Below are 21,433 nucleotides of genomic sequence, written 5' to 3'. Positions count from 1 at the left end.
GGGTCTGAGCCAAAGGTGGTGGAACTGAGTTCCCCCAAGTTCCCGCTGAAAAAAAGCCCTGCTAGTCATACATTAGAATTCTACTATAGCTTGTAGGCGGAACATTCGACCGGAAATGTACGATTGCGGCGTCGTACAGTTTAGCTGCTCCGTCGAATCTTCTTAGAACATTCGACAGACACCATAAGACTTCATTTGACAGATTTGACCTTCATTAATTCGGATTTTCGGACTAAAGCATTTTTTAACGAAACTAAATAAATAAAAATGAATTTCGGGAGTAACTAAATAAAAACATTTTTTTGACGAAAACGGAATTCCGAAACAAAATATTTCATGGTGCACATGTCTACTTGTAACTGTATAGATATCCAGGTGACTTTCGTACTCCCCCTTAAAGTGGATGTACACCCTGTACAACCACATTTTTCTACAGGTAAGCCTATAATAAGGCTTACCCGTAGGTACAAGAAATATCTCCTAAACCTCTACGGCAGGGATCTTCAAACTACGGCCCTCCAGCTGTTGCGGAACTACAAGTCCCATGAGGCATTGCAAAGCTCCAACATTCACAGACATGACTGGGGCATGATGGGAATTGTAGTTCCTGAACAACTGGAGGGTCGTAGTTTGAGGACCCCTGCTCTACGGTTTAGGAGATATTCGCCATAAAAGCTGGCGCTGACATAATCGGCGCATGTGCACTAAAGAAAGGGCACCATCTGTGCCGTTTCTATAGTGCCCATGACGTGACCGTCAGCTCCCGCGCGCATGCCAATGGACCAATGTAACTATGAAAAAATACTATACCTGGAATTCTTCCTTAACCACTTAAGGACCCCTTCACGCCGATATACGCCGGCAGAATGGCACGGCTGGGCACAGGCACGTACCTGTACGTTGCCTTTAAGAGCCCAGCCATGGGGTCGCGAGCACGCTGCTCATGGTGCCGGTGTCCCGCGATCGGTCACAGGAGCTGAAGAACAGGGAGAGGTGTGTGTAAACACACCTTCCCCGTTCTTTTGTGAGGCAGTGACACTGATTGTCTGATATAGGGAACGACGATCAGTGATGTCACGCCTACAGTAAGAATCACTCCCTTAGGGCACACTTAACCCCTTAGCGCCCCCTAGTGGTAAACCCCTTCATTGCCAGTGTCATTTTCACAGTTATCAGTGCATTTTTCGCTGTGAAAATGACAAATGGTCCCAAAAATGTGTAAAAAGTGTCCGATGTGTCCGCCATAATGTCGCAGTCACAAAAAAAAATGGCTGATCGCCGCCATTACTAGTAAAAAAAAAATTATTAATAAAAATGCCATAAAACTATCCCCTATTTTGTTAACGCTATAAATTTTGGGCAAACCAATAGTTTTTTTACCAAAAATAGGTAGAAGAATACGTATCGCCCTAAACTGAGGAAAACATTTTTTTTATATATATCTTTTTTGGGGGATACTTATTATAGCAAAAAGTAAAAAATATTGAATTTTTTTCAAAATCTCCGCTTTATTTTTGTTTATAGAGCAAAAAATTAAATTCGCAGAGGTGATCAAATACCACCAAAAGAAAGCTCTATTTGTGGGGAAAAAAAGGACGTCAATTTTGTTTGGGAGCCACGTCGCACGACCGCGCAATTGTCAGTTAAAGCGACGCAGTGCCGAATCGCAGAAAGGGGCAAGGTCCTTAACCTGCATATTGGTCCGGTTCTTAAGTGGTTAAGGGATCCAACACACCACTCCTTCCTTCTAGCTAGTGATAAAAAAAAACTGAGAAAGACCCCAACCCCTCAGCTTTCTATCCAAAAATGATAAAAAAGATGACTATACATACACTTTAACTCATCCCTGGCATGTCAGTGTTTAGAAAATACATTTTTCACGTAGCCGCTTTTGCTTGCGCCATATTGCCGTTTGTCACGACTGTCTGTCTTTAGGTTATCTAAACCCACAAAACCCTTTTAGTGCTAAATTACTTCATTAATAATGATTTTTCTGTTTACTCATCAGTAATCTTATTTCCAGGCAGAGCCAACTCATCTCAGGAAAGGCAAGTGGGGTCATCGCCGGTGATCTCATATTTGTAGTAAAAGACCACTTTCAGGATGAGAGCGTGTAGCTGTAGCAGCACTGCAGCCCTCCAGGGGCAAACTGTTTATTCTGTTTAAAGGGGAACTCCTGACAGAATTAGAAAAAAAACAACAGTTGTACAGGTCAAAGCTCGGTATGTGTTTTCAGCTATAGCAGAACCTCTAGTGAAAGTCAAATTATTCCCCTCTCAGATGATTCAAGTACATAACTTTTCACCAACCAAATTCTGGATTTTGTACTTGAATACTGAATACACTGTTTTGCTTATTGCTCACCTATAAATGAATACTACTAAAGGCAGTGGTGGCTGGTGGGTTTTTTGTTTGGGGGGGCGGCAAACAACCAGCCCCCCGGCGGCACGGCACTAACAACCCCCCATGTGCGTCTGCCGGTTGGTCCGGCACTTACCTGGATAGATAGATCCAGATAAATGGGGGGTGTCATCCAGTGTGGCGGGGTGTGGGCAGCGGCTCCAGGCTGGCAGGTACGGGGTCCAGGCAGTGGCTCCAGGCTAGTGGGTGTGGGGTCTGGGCAGCAGCTCCAGGCTAGTGGGTGCGGCATTTGGGCAGTGGCTCCAAGCTATCGGTTGCGGGGTCCGGGCAGCAGCTCCAGGCTAGCAGGTTCGGGGTCCGGGCAGCGGCTCCAGGCTAGTGGGTGTGGGGTCCAGGCAGCAGCTCCAGGCTAGCAGGTGTGGGGTCCGGGCAGCAGCTCCAAGCTAGCGGCGTCTGGGCAGCGGCTCCAGGCTAGCAGGTGCGGGGTCCGGGCAGCAGCTCCTGGCTAGCCACTAACCGCACCCCGCTAGCCTGGAGCTGCTGCCCAGTGGGCAGCGGCTCCAGGCTAGTGGATGTGGGTCCGGGCAGCAGCTCCGGGCTAGCGGGTGCGGGGTCCAGGCAGTGGCTCCAGTCTAGCAGGAGCGGGGTCCAGGCTAGCAGGGTGCGGGCAGCGGCTCCAGGCTAGCAGGTGCATGTTCCAGGCAGCGGCTCCAGGCTAGCAGGTGCGGCGTCTGGGCAGCAGGTCCAGGCTAGCGGGGCGGGGTCCGGGCAGCAGCTCCAGGCTAACGGGTGCGGGGTCGGGGCAGCAGCTCCAAGCTAGCGGGATGCGGGCAGCGGCTCCAGGCTAGCGGGTGCGGCGTCTGGGCAGCGGCTCCAGGCTAGCAGGTGCATGTTCCAGGCAGCGGCTCCAGGCTAGCGGGTGCGGCGTCTGGGCAGCGGCTCCAGGCTAGTGGGTGCAGGGTCCGGGCAGCAGCTCCAGGCTAGCGGGGTCTGGGCAGCGGCTTCAGGCTAGTCGGTGTTGGTCCGGACAGCAGCTTCAGGCTAGCGGGTGCGGGGTCCAGGCACCGGCTCCAGGCAAGCGGATGCAGGGTCCAGGCAGCGGCTCCAGTCTAGTAGGTGCGGGGTCCAGGCAGCAGCTCCAGGCTAGCGGGGTGCGGGCAGCAGCTCCAGGCTAGCGGGGTGCGGGCAGCAGCTCCAGGCTAGCAGATGCATGGTCCAGGCAGAGGCTCCGGGCTAGCGGTGCGGGGTCCGGGCACCGGCTCCAGGCTAGTGGGTGCAGGGGCCAGGCAGCGGCTCCAGGCTATTGGGTTTCCTCTCTGGCTCCAGCGACTTCCTCCTTGGCTCGACGTCAGGCATCCAATAGGGTCCCCTGATGTTTTGGCCAGTTGGGAAACAGGTCTCACACCTTCATTACTTTGATCTAAAGAACAAAACGTTATAATGTGTATAGTTAGCTCAGCAGCTAATGTCATGATACTTGGCAGACTGCCTGTTTTTTTTTTTTTTTGCTCTACACTACAGGATCCTCTTGTGTTTATTTGACTAGGCCTTATCATTTTTTTTTATAATGAATATTTTTGTATTCTGGTAGCCCTGATGAAGGAGGGAGTGTCCCCGAAACGTGTTGATGTTTATAGTATTTTTGTGAACAATGAAAGCACTTTTGGACATTTCTACCATTGATCTGGCACCTGTGGTGCTTGTATATTCTTCATGTCATAATCATTATTTCATGCTGCTTCATCACATATATTGTTCAGGACATCTGGGAGCCGCCCTGCCTCCACACAAAGATGAATTGCGGTGATTAGAATTTGCATATTTTCCAGAAGCTCACACACAATACAAATTTGCATACCAATCTACAACCGAATCGGAGTGACGTTTTCCACTATACGTTGTCAGCAGTATGGAAAGTGAATTGGGTTAGTGTGTCAGCGCTCAGTGTAGCAGTTTATTGTTTCGTGCCTTGCCTGGGCTACACAGAATATATGAAAGTTGTTCTCATTTATCAAAGTGTCTGAAATAGCTATTTATCACTTACATGTATGGCTGTTCAGTGGTTAGGTCCTCGGTTCGAATTCCAGCCGGTTCACTCTTTGTGTGGAGTTTTCTCTGTGCTTTTGTGGGTTTCCTCCGGGTACTCCGGTTTCCTCCCACAATCTAAAAAAAAAAATTGGTAGGTTAAATGACTCCAAAGTGGTCCTAGTATGTACTGTATAGGGACTGATGCAAATGTACAATATCTAAAGAGTTGCTTAAAGCGGAGTTCCACCCAAAAGTGGAATCTCCGCTTATCTGCTCCCGGCCCCCCTTCTGGTGCCACATTTGGCACCTTTCAGGGGGAGGGGGAAAGGCCACCTTTTAGGGGGAGGGGGAAAGGGCACCTTTTAGGGGGAGGGGGAAAGGGTACCTTTCAGGGGGAGGGGGAGGGGGAAAGGACACCTTTCGGGGGGGGGAGGGCACCTTTCAGGGGGAGGGGGAAAGGGCACCTTTTAGGGGAGGGGGAAACGGTACCTTTCAGGGGGAGGGGAAAGGGACACCTTTCAGGGGGGGGCACCTTTCAGGGGGAGGGGGAAAGGGCACCTTTTAGGGGGAGGGGGGAAGGGTACCTTTCAGGGGGAGGGGGAAAGGACACCTTTTAGGGGGAGGGGGAAAGGGTACCTTTCAGGGGGAGGGGGAAAGGGTACCTTTCAGGGGGAGGGGGAAAGGACACCTTTCAGGGGGGGGGAGGGCACCTTTCAGGGGGAGGGGGAAAAGGGCACCTTTTAGGGGGAGGGGGAAAGGGCACCTTTCAGGGGGAGGGGGAAAGGGTACCTTTTAGGGGGAGGGGGAAAGGGCACCTTTCAGGGGAGGGGGAAAGGGCACCTTTTAGGAGGAGGGGGAAAGGGTACCTTTCAGGGGGAGGGGGAAAGGGCACCTTTTAGGGGGAGGGGGAAAGGGTACCTTTCAGGGGGAGGGGGAAAGGACACCTTTCGGGGGGGGGGGGGGGTATTGGAACAAGGATGGTTCAAGTGTTTGATTTGTATCCCAGAACATTCCCATTTTATTTTTTAGGTGATGACCAGTTCCACATGTCATGAACATGAATATTACGACCGAACTCTCAAACAATGCTGTGGGAAGTGTCCTGAAGGTCAGTCACAAAATATGTTGATTCATTACTTATTGCCAATAGTACTTATAGATTCAGCAACACATACAGCTTAAGGGTTCATTGCTCACAGATGTAAAAACACCTGGTCCTGATCCATATGGCAGTTTTATTTCTTTTATGGATCTAAACAGAGCTCTATTATAGTCCGTGTCCATGCATATGATGGCATTTAGCTCCATTATTAATATTATTATTATTATTATTATACTCCATGTTCTAGAGCAGGGGTTTCCAAACTATGGCCCATTGCGAGATTTTAACCGGCCCTCTAATGTAAGAGGGGACTCTGATGGGGACTCTGATGTAACAGGGGACTCTGATGGGGAATCTGATGTTACATAGGACTCTGATTGAGAACCTGATGTTACAGGGGACTCTGATGGGGAACCTGATGTAAGAGGGGACTCTGATGGGGACACTGATGTAACAGGGGACTCTGATGGGGACTCTGATGTAACAGGGGACGCTGATGGGGAACCTGATGTTACAGGGGACTCTGAGAACCTGATGTTACAGGGGACTCTGATTGAGAACTTGATTATACAGGGGACTCTGATGGGAACCCTGATATAACAGGGGACTCTGATGGGGAGCCTGATGTTACAGGGGACTCTGATGGGGAACCTGATGTTACAGGGGACTCTGATGGGAACCCTTATATAACAGGGGACTCTGATGGGAACCCTGATATAACAGGGGACTCTGATGGGAACCCTGATATAACAGGGGACTCTGATGGGGAACCTGATGTTACAGGGACTTTGATGGGGAACCTGATGTTACAGGGGACTTTGATGGGGAACCTGATATAAGGGGGGGGGCTCTGATGGGTACCCTGATGTAACAGGGGGCTTTGATGGGGACCCTGATATAACAAGGGACTCTGATGGGGACCCTGATGTAACAGGGGGCTTTGATGGGGAACCTGATATAAGGGGGGGGCTCTGATGGGTACCCTGATGTAACAGGGGCTTTGATGGGGACCCTGATATAACAGGGGCTTTGATGGGGATCCTGATATAACAGGGGACTCTGATGGGGACCATGATGTAACAGGGGGCTTTGATGGGGAACCTGATATAACAGGGGACTCTGATGGGGAACCTGATGTTACAGGGGACTCTGATGGGAACCCTTATATAACAGGGGACTCTGATGGGAACCCTGATATAACAGGGGACTCTGATGGGGAACCTGATGTTACAGGGGACTTTGATGGGGAACCTGATGTAACAGGGGGCTTTGATGGGGACCCTGATATAACAAGGGACTCTGATGGGGACCCTGATGTAACAGGGGGCTTTGATGGGGAACCTGATATAAGTGGGGGGCTCTGATGGGTACCCTGATGTAACAGGGGCTTTGATGGGGACCCTGATATAACAGGGGCTTTGATGGGGATCCTGATATAACAGGGGACTCTGATGGGGACCATGATGTAACAGGGGGCTTTGATGGGGAACCTGATGTAACAGGGGACTTTGATGGGGAACCTGATATAAGGGGGGGCTCTGATGGGTACCCTGATGTAACAGGGGCTTTGATGGGGACCCTGATATAACAGGGGACTCTGATGGGGACCCTGATGTAACAGGGGGCTTTGATGGGGACCCTGATGTAACAGGGGGCTTTGATGGGGACCCTGATGTAACAGGGGGCTCTGATGGGGACCCTGATGTAACAGGGGGCTTTGATGGGGACCCTGATGTAACAGGGGGCTCTGATGGGGACCCTGATGTAACAGGGGGCTTTGATGGGGACCCTGATGTAACAGGGGGCTTTGATGGGGACCCTGATGTAACAGGGGGCTCTGATGGGGACCCTGATGTAACAGGGGACTCTGATGGGTATCCTGATGTAACAGGGGACTCTGATGGGAACCCTGATATAACAGGAGACTCTGATGGGAACCCTGATGTAACAGGGGACTCTGATGGGGAACCTGATTTTACAGGGGACTCTGATGGGAACCCTGATATAACAGGGGACTCTGATGGGTACCCTGATACAACAGGGGGCTTTGATGGGGACACTGATGTAACAGGAGACTCTGATGGGAACCCTGATGTAACAGGGGACTCTGATGGGAACCCTGATATAACAGGGGACTCTGATGGGAACCCTGATATAACAGGAGACTCTGATGGGAACCCTGATATAACAGGGGACTCTGATGGGGAACCTGATGTAACAGGGGACTCTGATGGGAACCCTGATATAACAGGGGACTCTGATGGGAACCCTGATGTAACAGGGGACTTTGATGGGAACCCTGATATAACAGGGGACTCTGATGGGAACCCTGATATAACAGGGGACTCTGATGGGGAACCTGATGTAACAGGGGACTTTGATGGGGAGCCTGATATAAGGGGGGGGCTCTGATGGGTACCCTGATGTAACAGGGGCTTTGATGGGGACCCTGATATAACAGGGGACTCTGATGGGTACCCTGATACAACAGGGGCTTTGATGGGGACCCTGATATAACAGGGGACTCTGATGGGTACCCTGATGTAACAGGGGGCTTTGATGGGGACCCTGATGTAACAGGGGACTCTGATGGGGACCCTGATGTAACAGGGGGCTTTGATGGGGACCCTGATGTAACAGGGGACTCTGATGGGGACCCTGATGTAACAGGGGGCTTTGATGGGGACCCTGATGTAACAGGGGGCTTTGATGGGGACCCTGATGTAACAGGGGGCTTTGATGGGGACCCTGGTGTAACAGGGGGCTTTGATGGGGACCCTGATGTAACAGGGGGCTTTGATGGGGACCCTGGTGTAACAGGGGGCTTTGATGGGGACCCTGGTGTAACAGGGGGCTTTGATGGGGACCCTGGTATAACAGGGGACTCTTATGGGGACCCTGGTGTAACAGGAGGCTTTGATGGGGACCCTGATGTAAGCTGGGGATTCTAATTGGACTTTCATGCTAATTATAAAAATAAAATATATAATAAAAACAATTTCAATTTTAATAATTACAAATGATGTGATGTAGTCCTCATAGTGAAAAGTTTGGAGACCCCCGCACTAAGGCTAATCAGCTTTGCTGCAGGTATGTTGTGATGTATGTGATGCACCATGTTGGTTGTGGTACGCTTCATCAGGATGTTGCTAAATGTATAATTGTTTTGTCTACCTTCATGTGTTGCCACTTAAACTGTCAATTACTATGGTACAGCACCCCCTGACTGTTGTTATACATCACTGCATCCTGACCTCAGGCACCATTATAAATGTACATTAAAACTGAACTCCAGCTTTCCCTTTAGGCTTGCAGAATTTGTACAGGCTCCTCTCCTGTACTGAAAAAGATTTCACTGCACACTGTGAGCTTTTTGCAAAGTGCATTAGAATCTGCAGCAAGTGAGATAGAACCCATCCCCTTTTCCTGGCTGGAGGACTTTCAGCATCATCAAACCCAGGGGTCTCCAAACGTTCTAAACAAAGGGCCAGTTTACAGTCCTTCAGGCTTTAGGAGGGCCGGACCGTGGCTATTGGGAGTAGAAAAGGTTCCTGACGTCAGTGGGAAAAAACAATGCCCCATCTTTGATGTCAGTGGAAGGAATTGTGTCCCTGTAAAGGGTTGCACCACCACTGATTATGAGGGGGCTTACTGGAATGTGTGGACCCAGTAAAGCTTATGCCTAGTGGGTCTAAAGATGAAGGGCTAGATTCAGATATACTTGCGGCGGCGTAATGTATCGTCTATACGTTACACCGCCGCAAGTTTTCAGCGCAAGTGCCTGATTCACCAAGCACTTGCGTGTAAACTTACGGCGGTGTAACGTAAAGGCGTCCAGCGCAAGCCCGCCTAATTCAAATGGGGCGTGTACCATTTAAATTAGGCGCGCTCTCGCGCCGGACGTACTGCGCATGCTCCGTTTTGAAATTCCCGCCGTGCTTTGCGCGAAGTGACGTTATTTTTTTGAACGGCGACGTGCGTAACGTACTTTCGTATTCCCGGATGTCTTACGCAAAAAAAAAAAAATTGAAATTCGACCCGGGAACGACGGCCATACTTTAACATGGCTCGTCTAAAGTTAAGCCATGTTAAAGCAGGCCTAACTTTGCGACGGGAAAAAATGACTAGCGACGACGTAACGAACACGAAAACCTTTGTGGATCGCCGTAAAACCTAATTTGCATACCCGACGCTGGAAAACTACGCGAACTCCACCCAGCGGCGGCCGCGGTATTGCATCCTAAGATCCGACGGTGTAAGTCAATTACACCTGTCGGATCTTAGGGCTATCTATGCGTAACTGATTCTATGAATCCGTCGCATAGATACTCTGAGAGATACAACGGCGTATCAGGAGATACGCCGTCGTATCTTTTCTGTGAATCTGGCCTGAAATCTCCACGCCACTTCCTCCCATCTAATAGATGGCACACACAGCTTCCACTGTCCCTTCCCTTCCCCAGATCAGTGCAGGGGACTGGGCAAGACTTGCGACATCAAAGTGAGGGGTGGGTAGTATCTTCTCTCTACCGCTCAATCAGTGCATCCAAGAAAAAGACAAAATAGCTCCATAGAGCATAAAACCATATGATGGGAAAATGTATTTTAAAAGTCAGAATACTCACATTTCCATGGATAAAAAAAAAAAAAGCGCTTAATGGATATTTGTATGTGACAACCTGTACAACGCAATGGCACCAACAGGGTCAAGCCATAATGTCAGCATACCAAGACATTTTGGACAATTTCATTCTCCCAACTTTGTGGGAACAGTTTGGGGGATGACCCCTTCCTGTTCCAAAATGACTGCACACCAGTGTACAAAGCAAGGTCCATAAAGACATGGATGAGTGAGTTTGGGGTGGAGGAACTGGACTGGCCTCCAACATCAGCGCCTGACCTCACAAATTCTCTTCCGGAAGAGTGGTCACACTCCATAGACACACTCCTAAACCTTGTGGACAGCCTTCCCAGAAGAGTTGAACCTGTTATAGCTGCAAAGGGTGGGCCAACTCAATATTGAACCCTACGGACTGAGACTGGGACGCCATTAAAGTTCATGTGTGGCTAAAGGCGGGTGTCCCAATACTTTTGGTATTATAGTGTATATACTGAATATAAATATAACGAGCTAGATTCAGGTAGCATTACGGCGGCGTATCTGGAGATACGCGACCATAATTTCAAATTATCTTTACGCCGATTCTCCATGGCAGATACTTGGAAAAAATAGGCTTCCTCCGCCGACGTAACTTGAATGCGGCGGCGTATAATTGTGTGCATTCTTACGCTGGCCGCTCGGGGCGCTTCCATTGTTTTCGGCGTAGAGTATGCAAATTACCTAGTTACGCCGATTCACAAACGTACGTGCGCCCGGCGGTAGTTTTTTACGTCGTTTGCGTAAGGCTTTTTCGGCATAACGTTGCTCCTGCTATTAGGTGGCGCAGCCAATGTTAAGTATGGACGTCGTTCCCGCTTCGAAATTTGAATTTTTTACATTGTTTGCGTAAGTCGTTCGCGAATAGGGCTGGACGCAATTTACGTTCACGTCGAAACCAATACGTCGTTGCGGCGTACTTGGGAGCAATGCACACTGGGATATGTACACGGACGGCGCATGCGCCGTTCGTAAAAAACGTCAATCACGTCAGGTCATCATAGATTTACATAAAACATTTGAATTACGCACGCTTACGCCGGCCCCATTTACGCTACGCCGCCGCAACTTACGGAGCAAGTGCTTTGTGAATACTGCACTTGCTCCTGTAAGTTACGGCGGCGTAGCGTAAATATGATACGCTGCGCCGCCGTAACTATGCGCGCCCCTACCTGAATCTAGCCCAACATATTTATACATGAGAACATTTACTATTTGTGCCCTGACTAACAGTGAAATCTTCCGATACTCCGGAGTTAACGGGCGGCTTTGCGGTTACTCTACACGCTTCCTTTGGTCGACGAGCACAGTCATGTTACAGTAACTTTGAACAGAGAGGGATGATGCTCAAAACGAGAAACGGCGCGCCCCAATAAAAAAAACGTGCAGCAGTTCGAAACTGCTATTTATAAAGATATGCTACTGCGGGCCGAAGTTGTCTTTTGGTTTCAGAATCTGTCTCAACTTTCAGAACATGGTCAGGGCTGACATGTTGGTAACAGTTCTGAAATGAGATCAGCAATAAACTAAAATCCTCATTTTTAAGATGGGCTAAGGCCCGGTGCAAGGGAGGGGGTGCAGGAGGATGCAGTTGATGAAGATTAGACGTGCAACCTTCAAAATATGCATCAAATGGAGATGATATCATTAAATAGGTTGTAAAGGTTAAAAAAAAATCCCTAAATTGCTTCCTTTACCTTAGTGCAGTCCTCCTTCACTTACCTCATCCTTCCATTTTGCTTTTAAATGTCCTTATTTTTTCTGAGAAATCCTCACTTCCTGTTCTTCTGTCTGTAACTCCACACAGTAATGCAAGGCTTTCTCCCTGGTGTGGAGAAAGCCTCTTGAGGGGGCGAGCAGGAGTGTCGGGACGCCCACTAACACACAGCTCCTTTCTCTATCTGCAAAGTAGAGAGTGTCCTGACTTGCCTGCTCGCCCCCTCCCCCCTCAAGAGGCTTTCTCCACACCAGGGAGAAAGCCTTGCATTACTGTGTGGAGTTACAGACAGAAGAACAGGAAGTGAGGATTTCTCAGAAGAAATAAGGACATTTAAAAGCAAAATGGAAGGATGAGGTAAGTGAAGGAGGACTGCACTAAGGTAAAGGAAGCTATTTAGGGGGGAAAAAAATCCTTTACAACCCCCTTTAAGCGAATTGGTAACTGGTCGCGGGCCACAATGAGCGGAGCAGGAGGATGACAGGCACTGCACCTGCGGATCAGTTTGAAAGCAGCCCAGTAACCACTGCAAAACAGATATACCGTATTTATCGCGGTATAACGCGCTCCCGCGTATACCGCGCACCCCTAAAGTTGCCGTGAATCCTGTGGAAAAAAAGTTTTTTTTGTACTTATAGTTTTGGTGTCTTGCGCGGCGTCCATCGGCGGCCTCGTCGGGTCCGGCGTCCGTCTGCGGCTTCGGGTGTCCTCTTCGTCGGGTTCCGGTGTCCTTCTGCGGCTTCGGGTGTCCTCTTCGTCGGGTCCGGCGTCCTTCTGCGGCTTCGGGTGTCCTCTTCGTCGGGTCCGGCGTCCTTCTGCGGCTTCGGGTGTCCTCTTCGTCGGGTCCGGCGGCCTTCTGCGGCTTCGGGTGTCCTCTTCGTCGGGTCCGGCGTCCTTCTGCGGCTTCGGGTGTCCTCTTCGTCGGGTCCGGCGTCCTTCTGCGGCTTCGGGTGTCCTCTTCGTCGGGTCCGGCGTCCTTCTGCGGCGTCCATGCGTCCTCCCCGCTCGTTTCCCACGCCGAGTTCGAATACTGCGCCGACATATACCGAGCGCAGTACACTCGTGTATCGTCGGGCAGGCTCGGCAACTCTCGCGCTGACGTCCTGTACGCTCAGGACGTCAGCATGAGAGGCGTCGAGACTGCCCGAAGATACACGAGTGTACTGCGCTCGGTATATGCCAGTATTCAAACTCGTGGCGGGAAAGCGGGTATCAGCGTATATCGCGCACCCACGATTTTGCCCTGATTTTCAGGGCAAAATAGTGCGCGGTATACGCCGATAAATACGGTACTCATATATACTGTGAATTTAGTAGTAAACTTATCTTTAATAACCGTCTTCCATTCAGGTATCACTGGCTGTTGCTGTCCCAGGTTTTGGCTTATGTGGCTCTGCTCCGTAGCCACTTGCGTCCTCTACCAGCGGCTTCATTCACAAAACTGCTGCTCTGGGATGGCGGGTCAGCAACACGTGATCTGGGCTTGCCAACCTGCGATCCCAGAGCAGGAGGTCGAGGGCCACATCAGAGGGCTCCACGGGCCACATGTGGCCCCCGGGCCACTGGTTGGGCACCCCTGCTTTAGGGGATACAAGACTGAATTTTACCATTATCACTGTTGCCACCTTTTTATTCTTTTCCAGGTGCGGTGAAACGCTCCGCTTGTATTCAGGACATTGATAAGGATTGTGCAGAGCCTTGTAGTGCTGGCGAGTTCATTAACTGGAACAGATCACCTCCTCAATGTGCAACATGTAACAAGTGTAATATAGGTAATGGCTTCTATATTTTGTCAAGATGGTCTTACATACGATAATTGATTGCTCTTCCATTTCTGTGTATATGCTGTGCCAGTTCAGATTTCAACCAATGAGAATTCATTTAACATTCCGAAGAGTGACCAAACACAGGGACACAATTCGAACTTCTTCATGATGGCCCACTAAAAAAGACCCCAAAAAACACACACACACATATATATATATATATATACATATATAGATATCTGTATATAGATATATATATATAGATATATATATAGACAGGGCCGATCCGCCCTATAGGCTCACTATGCAAGCCACTTAGGGCCCCGCAAAGCTGCGGATGGCCCCCCAAATTACTAGAGGCCCCGCCTGGTGATAAGTCATTTTCGGCCCCTCACCCCGCTTCTCAACTCGCTGGCTGCATGGGAGAAGAGGTAAGAAGTCAGCACCCCCCACCTCTCACTTTAATGTAAGATGTCATTTCCGACAGCAGAACACCCCCTTCCCCCTGCTTCTCAACTTTAATCTTTAATGGGACTTGTCCCCTACGCTTCTCAACAATAATGTGACATGTCATTTTTGGCAGCTCCCCCCCCCCCCCCCCCCCGCTTTTCAACTTTAATGTGACATGTCATTTTGCTTAGGGCCCCAGGGAGGTCAGGATTGGCACTGTATATTGATATATATATATATATATATATATATATATATATGCATTGGAACCTAGGAGTACGAGCATAATCCATTCCAGGAGAATGCTCGTAATCCAAAGCACTCGCATATCAAAGCGAGTTTCCCCATAGAAGTCAATGGAAACTAAAATAATTAGTTCCGCATTGACTTCTATGGCATGCAATACCACATGTGGCCAGATGTGGAGGGGGGGCACCAGAGAGCCTCGGAAATACTCAAGACAGCTTGGCTGAACTCGGAAACCCTCAGAAAGGTTCAGGAATGGAGTCTTAACGAGTATTTATGAACGGCTCCGAACGGCTCTGGATAAATGCAGTACTGCACACCGCTGTGGCTTGAATCCTGCTCGTTTCGCAAGACAACACTCGCAAACCGAGTCAGGATTTTTTTTAAATGTTAGTATTGCGAAACGCTCGTTTGCGTTACTCGCAATCCGAGGTTTCACTGTATGCAGTATCTCACAAAAGTGAGTACACCCCTCACATTTTTGTAAATATTTTATTCTATCTTTTCATGTGACAACACTGAAGAAATGACACTTTGCTACAATGTTGTGTAGTGAGTGTACAGCTTGTATAACAGTGAATATTTGCTGTCCCCTCAAAATAACTCAACACACAGCCATTAATGTCTAAACCGCTGCCAACAAAAGTGAGTACCGTATTTATCGCGGTATATCGCGCTCCCGCGTATACCGCACACCCCTAAAGTGGCCCCCAATCCTGTGGAAACCACAGGAGAGTCAGGACGCCCACTAACACACAGCTCCTTTCTCTATCTGCAACGTAGAGAGCATCCTGACTCTCCAGTAGTCCAAGGGAGGGGGCGAGCACGACACTCCACACCAGGGAGAAAGCCTTGCATTACTGTGTGGAGTTCCAGACAGAAGAACAGGAAGTGAGGATTTCTCAGAAGAAATAAGGACATTTAAAAGCAAAATGGAAGGATGAGGTAAGTGAAGGAGGACGGCACTAAGGTAAAGGAAGCTATTTAGGAAAAAAAAATTGTACCTTTACAACCCCTTTAAGCTTGTATCTTAGAACCCACAAGACCTTACAGTCTTATACTTGCCTATTGCTGTTACAACACATTAGGGGTTATTTACTAAAACCTGGAGCATACAGAATCTGGTGCACCTGTGCATGGTAACCAATCAGTGTCTAACTTCTGCTTGTTCAGTTACGCTTTGACAATTAAACCTGGAAGCTGATTGGTCACAATACAGAGCTGCACCAGATTCGGTGTTCACCAGTTTTAGTAAATCTCCCCCATTGCATGTATTTGTAGGGAGCTCCAGGTGCCAGAACTTTATGCTTTTTTGGGGGTGTTTGTCCTAAAAAACAGAGATCCCCAAAGAAAGGTTCTCATAGGAAAACATGTTTAGTTAAGAAATTTACAATTAAACATATTTCATTCACAGGAGATCAGCTTGTGGAGGTTCAAAGCTGCTCATTGCATACAGAAGCAGTGTGCCAGTGCCAAGATGGGCTCTACTGCCAGAGCCCTCTAGGGAAAACGTGTGTACGGTGTAAGCGCCACAAAGAGTGCCCACCTGGGCAGGGAGTAAAGACAAAAGGTACAAAAGGTTTATTTATTACTCTTTTTCTATGCCCGGAAAAGAAACCATTAAACAAAGCCTACACTGGGCCTGCCAACTGTCCATAAATTTGCAGTCTATCTGAAAATGGTTAAGCTGGTTAAAGGCAGTGAAAAAAATGAATGTCCAACAAAATGAGTTTTGGCCATACCTATAGTTTAGTGTCACAATACATCTTCCTGATGAGGTTGCCAGCGCAAGTCATGAAACGGTGTTATATGTGTATGCTTTGACTAATTGGCAAGTCTGCGAATCTCCTCCACCCGTTTATTGGGGCTCAGCTCCAGAATCACAACATACACAGGTATCCTCATCTCCAGACATGAGGTAAATCACTGCACACTGTGACCAAATACAGTCCTAACCTGCCAATATACCACCCCAAACTGCCCTATATTACCCTAACCTGCCCTATATTACCCTAACCTGCCCTATACCACCCCAATATGCCCTATACCAACCCAAACTGCCCTATATTACCCTAACCTGCCATATACCACCCTCATTTTCCCCATACCACCCCAATCTGCCCTATACCACCCCAAACTGCCCTATATTACCCTAACCTGCCCTATACCACCCCAACCTGCCCAATATCACCCTAGCCTCCCCTATATTACCCTAAACGGCCCTATATTATCCCAACCTGCCCTATACCACCCCAATATGCCCTATACCAACCCAAACTGCCCTATATTACCCTAACCTGCCATATACCACCCTCATTTTCCCTATACCACCCCAATCTGCCCTATACCACCCCAAACTGCCCTATATTACCCTAACCTGCCCTATATTATCCCAACCTGCCCTATACCACCCCAATATGCCCTATACCACCCCAAACTGCCCTATATTACCCTAACCTGCCATATACCACCCTAATTTGCCCTATACCACCCCAATCTGCCCTATACCACCCCAAACTGCCCTATATTACCCTAACCTGCCCTATACCACCCTAGCCTCCCCTATATTACCCCAAACTGCCCTATATTACCCTAACCTGCCCTATACCACCCTAGCCTCCCCTATATTACCCCAAACTGCCCTATATTACCCTAACCTGCCATATACCACCCTAATTTTCCCTATACCACCCCAAACTGCCCTATATTACCCTAACCTGCCATATACCACCCTAATTTTCCCTATACCACCCCAATCTGCCCTATACCACCCCAAACTGCCCTATATTACCCTAACCTGCCCTATACCACCCTAGCCTCCCCTATATTACCCCAAACTGCCCTATATTACCCTAACCTGCCATATACCACCCTAATTTTCCCTATACCACCCCAAACTGCCCTATATTACCCTAACCTGCCCTATACCACCCAACCTGCCCAATATCACCCTAGCCTCCCCTATATTACCCCAAACTGCCCTATATTACCATAACCCTAACCTGTCCTTTACCACCACAATCTGCCCTATACCACCGTAACCTGCCCTATACAACCCCAACCTGCCCTATCATACCCAACCTGCTCTATACCACCCTTACCTGCCCTATACCATCCGAACCTGCTCTATATGACCACAACCTGCCCTATATTACCCCAACCTGCCTTTTACGACCCCAACCTGCCTATAACACCCTAACCTGCCCTATAACACCCTAACCTGCCCTATACCACCCTAATTTGCCCTATACCACCCTAACCTGCCCTATACCACCCTATACTACCCTAACCTGCCACTATACCACCCTATACTATCATTTACAGGGGCCAGTTTGGGGTTCACCCTGTGACCGTGCACTGCCTGCAGGGCACTGGGCAAGATAGACGGGGGTGACACTGTGTTTTATCGCACCAGGTGACACCAACCCTAGTGACGCCACTGAACGCAGCCACTCTCTGCGCATTGACAGCTATAATGTTCTATGTACAGGTTGCTTGATCACTGCCCAGGCATCTTGCAGCCTTACAGATGAAAGTATCAACCACTTGCCGACCGCAATACGTATATGTAGCTCCCTCTGGTGTGCTACTAGTGGTAGTGCATGTAAATTATAGCTGGCCCAGGGATAAACCTGAGTCATGGAATCTGGGTCAGGGTTATTAGAGGTTAGGGCTGGAAGACTCCTCCTGGCAGCTCTTTGGTGCCTCCCCCTGGTTGAAGAATGTTGGAGAATATTCTAGAAATTAGTGGGCGGAGGCTAGGAGGGTTGCCTTGCATATTTAGGGGCTCTTAGCCAATCTTCAGGAAGTGGGCCTGGCAGGGAACTAAGGAGTCCTAAAAAGCCATGAGCCATGCCAGTCGGGGAGTCGGGTGGAAGATGCAGAAGCAGTGCTGAGGGAGTCTGTCGGTGGCCCTTGGGGAACCCTTGCCAGGGAGGGGTTTTACTTGGGTTATGTTTAACACCTTCCCTACCGAGTCATATGAGCTTCCCAGGTTTCCCGGGCGGCTAGGGGGCACGCGCCCGCCGCATTGCTCGGGACCCGGCGGCCGTGATGAATCTGCCAAAAAGAGGCTCATGTACTTTTCTGAGCTTCAGGCGTTTTGCTTCAGACAACAGAACACTCAAATGTGAACAGAGGCCATTGAAATGAATGGGATTAGGTTTGTTGAGCGTTTTAGAGCTACAAGCAGAAAATTGCTCAGGTGTGAACAGGGCCTAATAAAATGAATAAAATACAGAGTGAAATTTTTTGTGCCTTTTTCAGGGACTTCAGAAAAGGACACAGTATGTGAAGCATGCCCCCGTGGCACGTACTCCTCCATCAACTCCGCCACAGAAAACTGTAAACCGCACACCGAGTGAGTAGAATTATGTGTTAATAATGGCAAGCTTCCAATCCAGACCAATCTGTCTCCATATTAATGGGCCAGAGAAATTGTCCTAATGATTCCAAAATAATTTACAGATTTTTTTTTTTTTTTATTATTTTTATTTATTACTACACAATCTACACAGTGCTTTCCTTATGTGTTTTCCCTTTTTATTCCCCTCTCTTCCTCTGACTCTCCCCTTTATATACCCTTTCAATCAGTCTGGAATCTTTTCCATTCAGTTTTTTGCTGCTATTGTCTATCTGATTATGTTGTTACATGATGTCACGTTCTTATTGGGATATACTGGCCACCGGGAGTTCTCTTTTAACCCCGGTATTTTCTCATTGTATTTTCCATAAGATTGCTTCACCAAGTTGGGGCTATACTATATTATATATATTGGGAACCCTGGAGATGTTTGTTTTTTTCACTGCGTTTTCTCTGATATATTCCCCACCCGCCCAACTTACATGCCCCGTTTTGTATAGCTCTGATGTTGTGTATGTTACCAGCAGGGGTGGCCCGTTCATTGTGGGCACATGGGCGCCGTCCCCTCTATCCACCCCACCCCCCATATGATTAATAGATAGATTCATGCATAGCATGAATCTATCCATGGCCGCTGTGGCCACCCCCTATTCATGCGTCCAGCCCCTTTCAGGATGCCGGGCGTATAAATTACAGCAGCAGGGGTGTATTTTTTAAGCACCTGATTAGAGCCATAAGCTCTAATAGGCTTCAAAATAGGGTGGACTCGTGGCGCTGAGCATTGTGCTCGGAGCCCACCCAGGTGTGTTAGAAAACAAAATGAATATTTGCTTTTCTAACACTGAATCGCCTCTTTGCCAATTAGAAGCATGGGTCTGATACCTGTTTTTCGATTGGCTGAAAAGCCACACACCACAGGAAGAGTAAAAAAGCTGACGGACACGCTGCCCGCTTCCTAGATGGGGTAAGTGTGGGGCTTTGATGTCCCGACCATCCTCCAGGCCAGCTTACCGCCCAGGGGTTGGCGGCGGCTGTGTTTGCCGCACCTCTAAAAGAAAAAACCACCAGCCGCCACTGGTTACCAGCATAACTACCGTGTTTCCCCGAAAATAAGACCGGTCTTATATTAATTCTGGCTATAAAAAAAAAACACTAGGGCTTATTTTCAGGGGATGTCTTATTTATTTATGGTATGTACAAAAAAGTTTCTCCCCCTGTCAGCTCTGGAGTCAGCATTTTGAAATTCTGCAATCCCAAAAATAAACCTTTGTTTAAAGACCTTATAAAATGATGTAATCCGTTCTGTAAAAAGATGATATTATGTGCAGTGTGTCTCCTTGTGCAACATTATTGTGGAAAATACGTTATTTACAGTGCCGCTTGCCGCTCACGTGACCCGCTAGAGCTCTTCTTCCCTACTCCAAATACTGCAGAGGGAGGGGCCAAGATCCCCAATGACGTCAGCCCCACTCTGAGTACTGCAGTGGGAAGGGGCTTAATAAAGTTTTATTGAAAAAAAACTGCTGACATCAGCCGGGAGGAGAGGAGAAGAGCTCCGGCAGGGTCACGTGAGCGCCCGGCAGTGCTGTAAATAAAGGTATTTTCCTCAATAAAGTTACACAAGGAGACACACATTATATAATCTTTTTACAGAACGGTTTACATGTTTTTACAAGGACTTTAACTAGGGCTTATTTTTGGAGTAGGGCTTATATTGCAGCCATTCCAGAAACTCATACTAGGTCTTATTTTCAGGGTAGGGCTTATTTTCGGAGAAACAGGGAATGTAATTATATTTTTGTAATACTCTTTGTTTGGTTTGTATAATGCAACTTATGGTTCAATAAGGGAATTACAAAAAAGAAACAGAATAACATGACCACAGGTTTTTTCACAAAGTGAAGCTGACCACAGATTCCCTGCCCACTTCAGCTTTCACACTAGAACTAAAAATAATATGCTAATTATCACAAGTCATCTCCTGTGAAAAGACAGCATAGCAGTTGCGACTATGTGTGATAGAATGTCCACATCAAAGACACCTAAAGCTGTCACATACAAGGAAGGAAACTTAAAACTGACCTTTGCTTTGTATTTTAAGCAACATTTAATTTTACACCAATTATGCATTATAGCCAATCAAAGTTGCTACATGCGTGGTCACCTTATACAGACACATTTGTCATTTTTATTGTAAGCGCATTTCCAACATACGGAAGTGAAGAAAAACACCAGTTATGGCATTTTTAACATAGTTTAAGTTGGTCCAGCTCAGTTTTAAAATATCGCAAATAAATTTTTAAGCCAGGGGATTGAGATCTTGGCTTCAGTTTACCAAAGATTGCATCTCCTGTTGATTTAAAAGAAAAAACAGTTATTTAGAAAGCTCAATAGATAAGTTGTAATTTACATATATACAGTACCTGAGTGAGTCATTACAGCTTTATCTTATATTCTGCAAGAGCTTTTAGTTAGACAAAGCAAGCCCCAATGCATTAGATAATCTACAGTGCTCTGTGTATCCTTTGTCATATTATCTGAAAAAATAAGACTGCGTGCGTGTATATAGAAAAACATATATAAACAGTTTAAAGTGGTTGTAAACCCACTTTGCAAAACAAAAATCTAACACCTGCAAGACAAAGGTATAATGATATGCATAGCATACTAGCTCATTATGTAATACTCATCTGGGATCGAAGTCCCTGCTGCACTGCCCGATACAGCACCCGCCGCGGACATG

General features: G+C 48.0%; 1 protein-coding gene across 1 annotated transcript in view; it reads left to right on the top strand.

The window, feature by feature from the left end:
• Positions 1–21,433, top strand: part of LOC120915682 (tumor necrosis factor receptor superfamily member 8-like) — a 59,926-nt gene that overhangs the window by 19,407 nt on the left and 19,086 nt on the right. The window contains exons 3-6 of the mRNA XM_040326390.1: positions 5,419–5,497; positions 13,509–13,637; positions 15,742–15,897; positions 18,594–18,687. Coding sequence (XP_040182324.1) covers positions 5,419–5,497; positions 13,509–13,637; positions 15,742–15,897; positions 18,594–18,687 — 458 coding nt within the window. The remainder of the gene's footprint in view (positions 1–5,418; positions 5,498–13,508; positions 13,638–15,741; positions 15,898–18,593; positions 18,688–21,433) is intronic.

This window comes from Rana temporaria, chromosome 10, assembly GCF_905171775.1.
Source record: "Rana temporaria chromosome 10, aRanTem1.1, whole genome shotgun sequence".
Lineage (NCBI taxonomy): Eukaryota > Metazoa > Chordata > Amphibia > Anura > Ranidae > Rana > Rana temporaria.
This window is presented reverse-complemented; position numbering and strand designations above follow the sequence as displayed.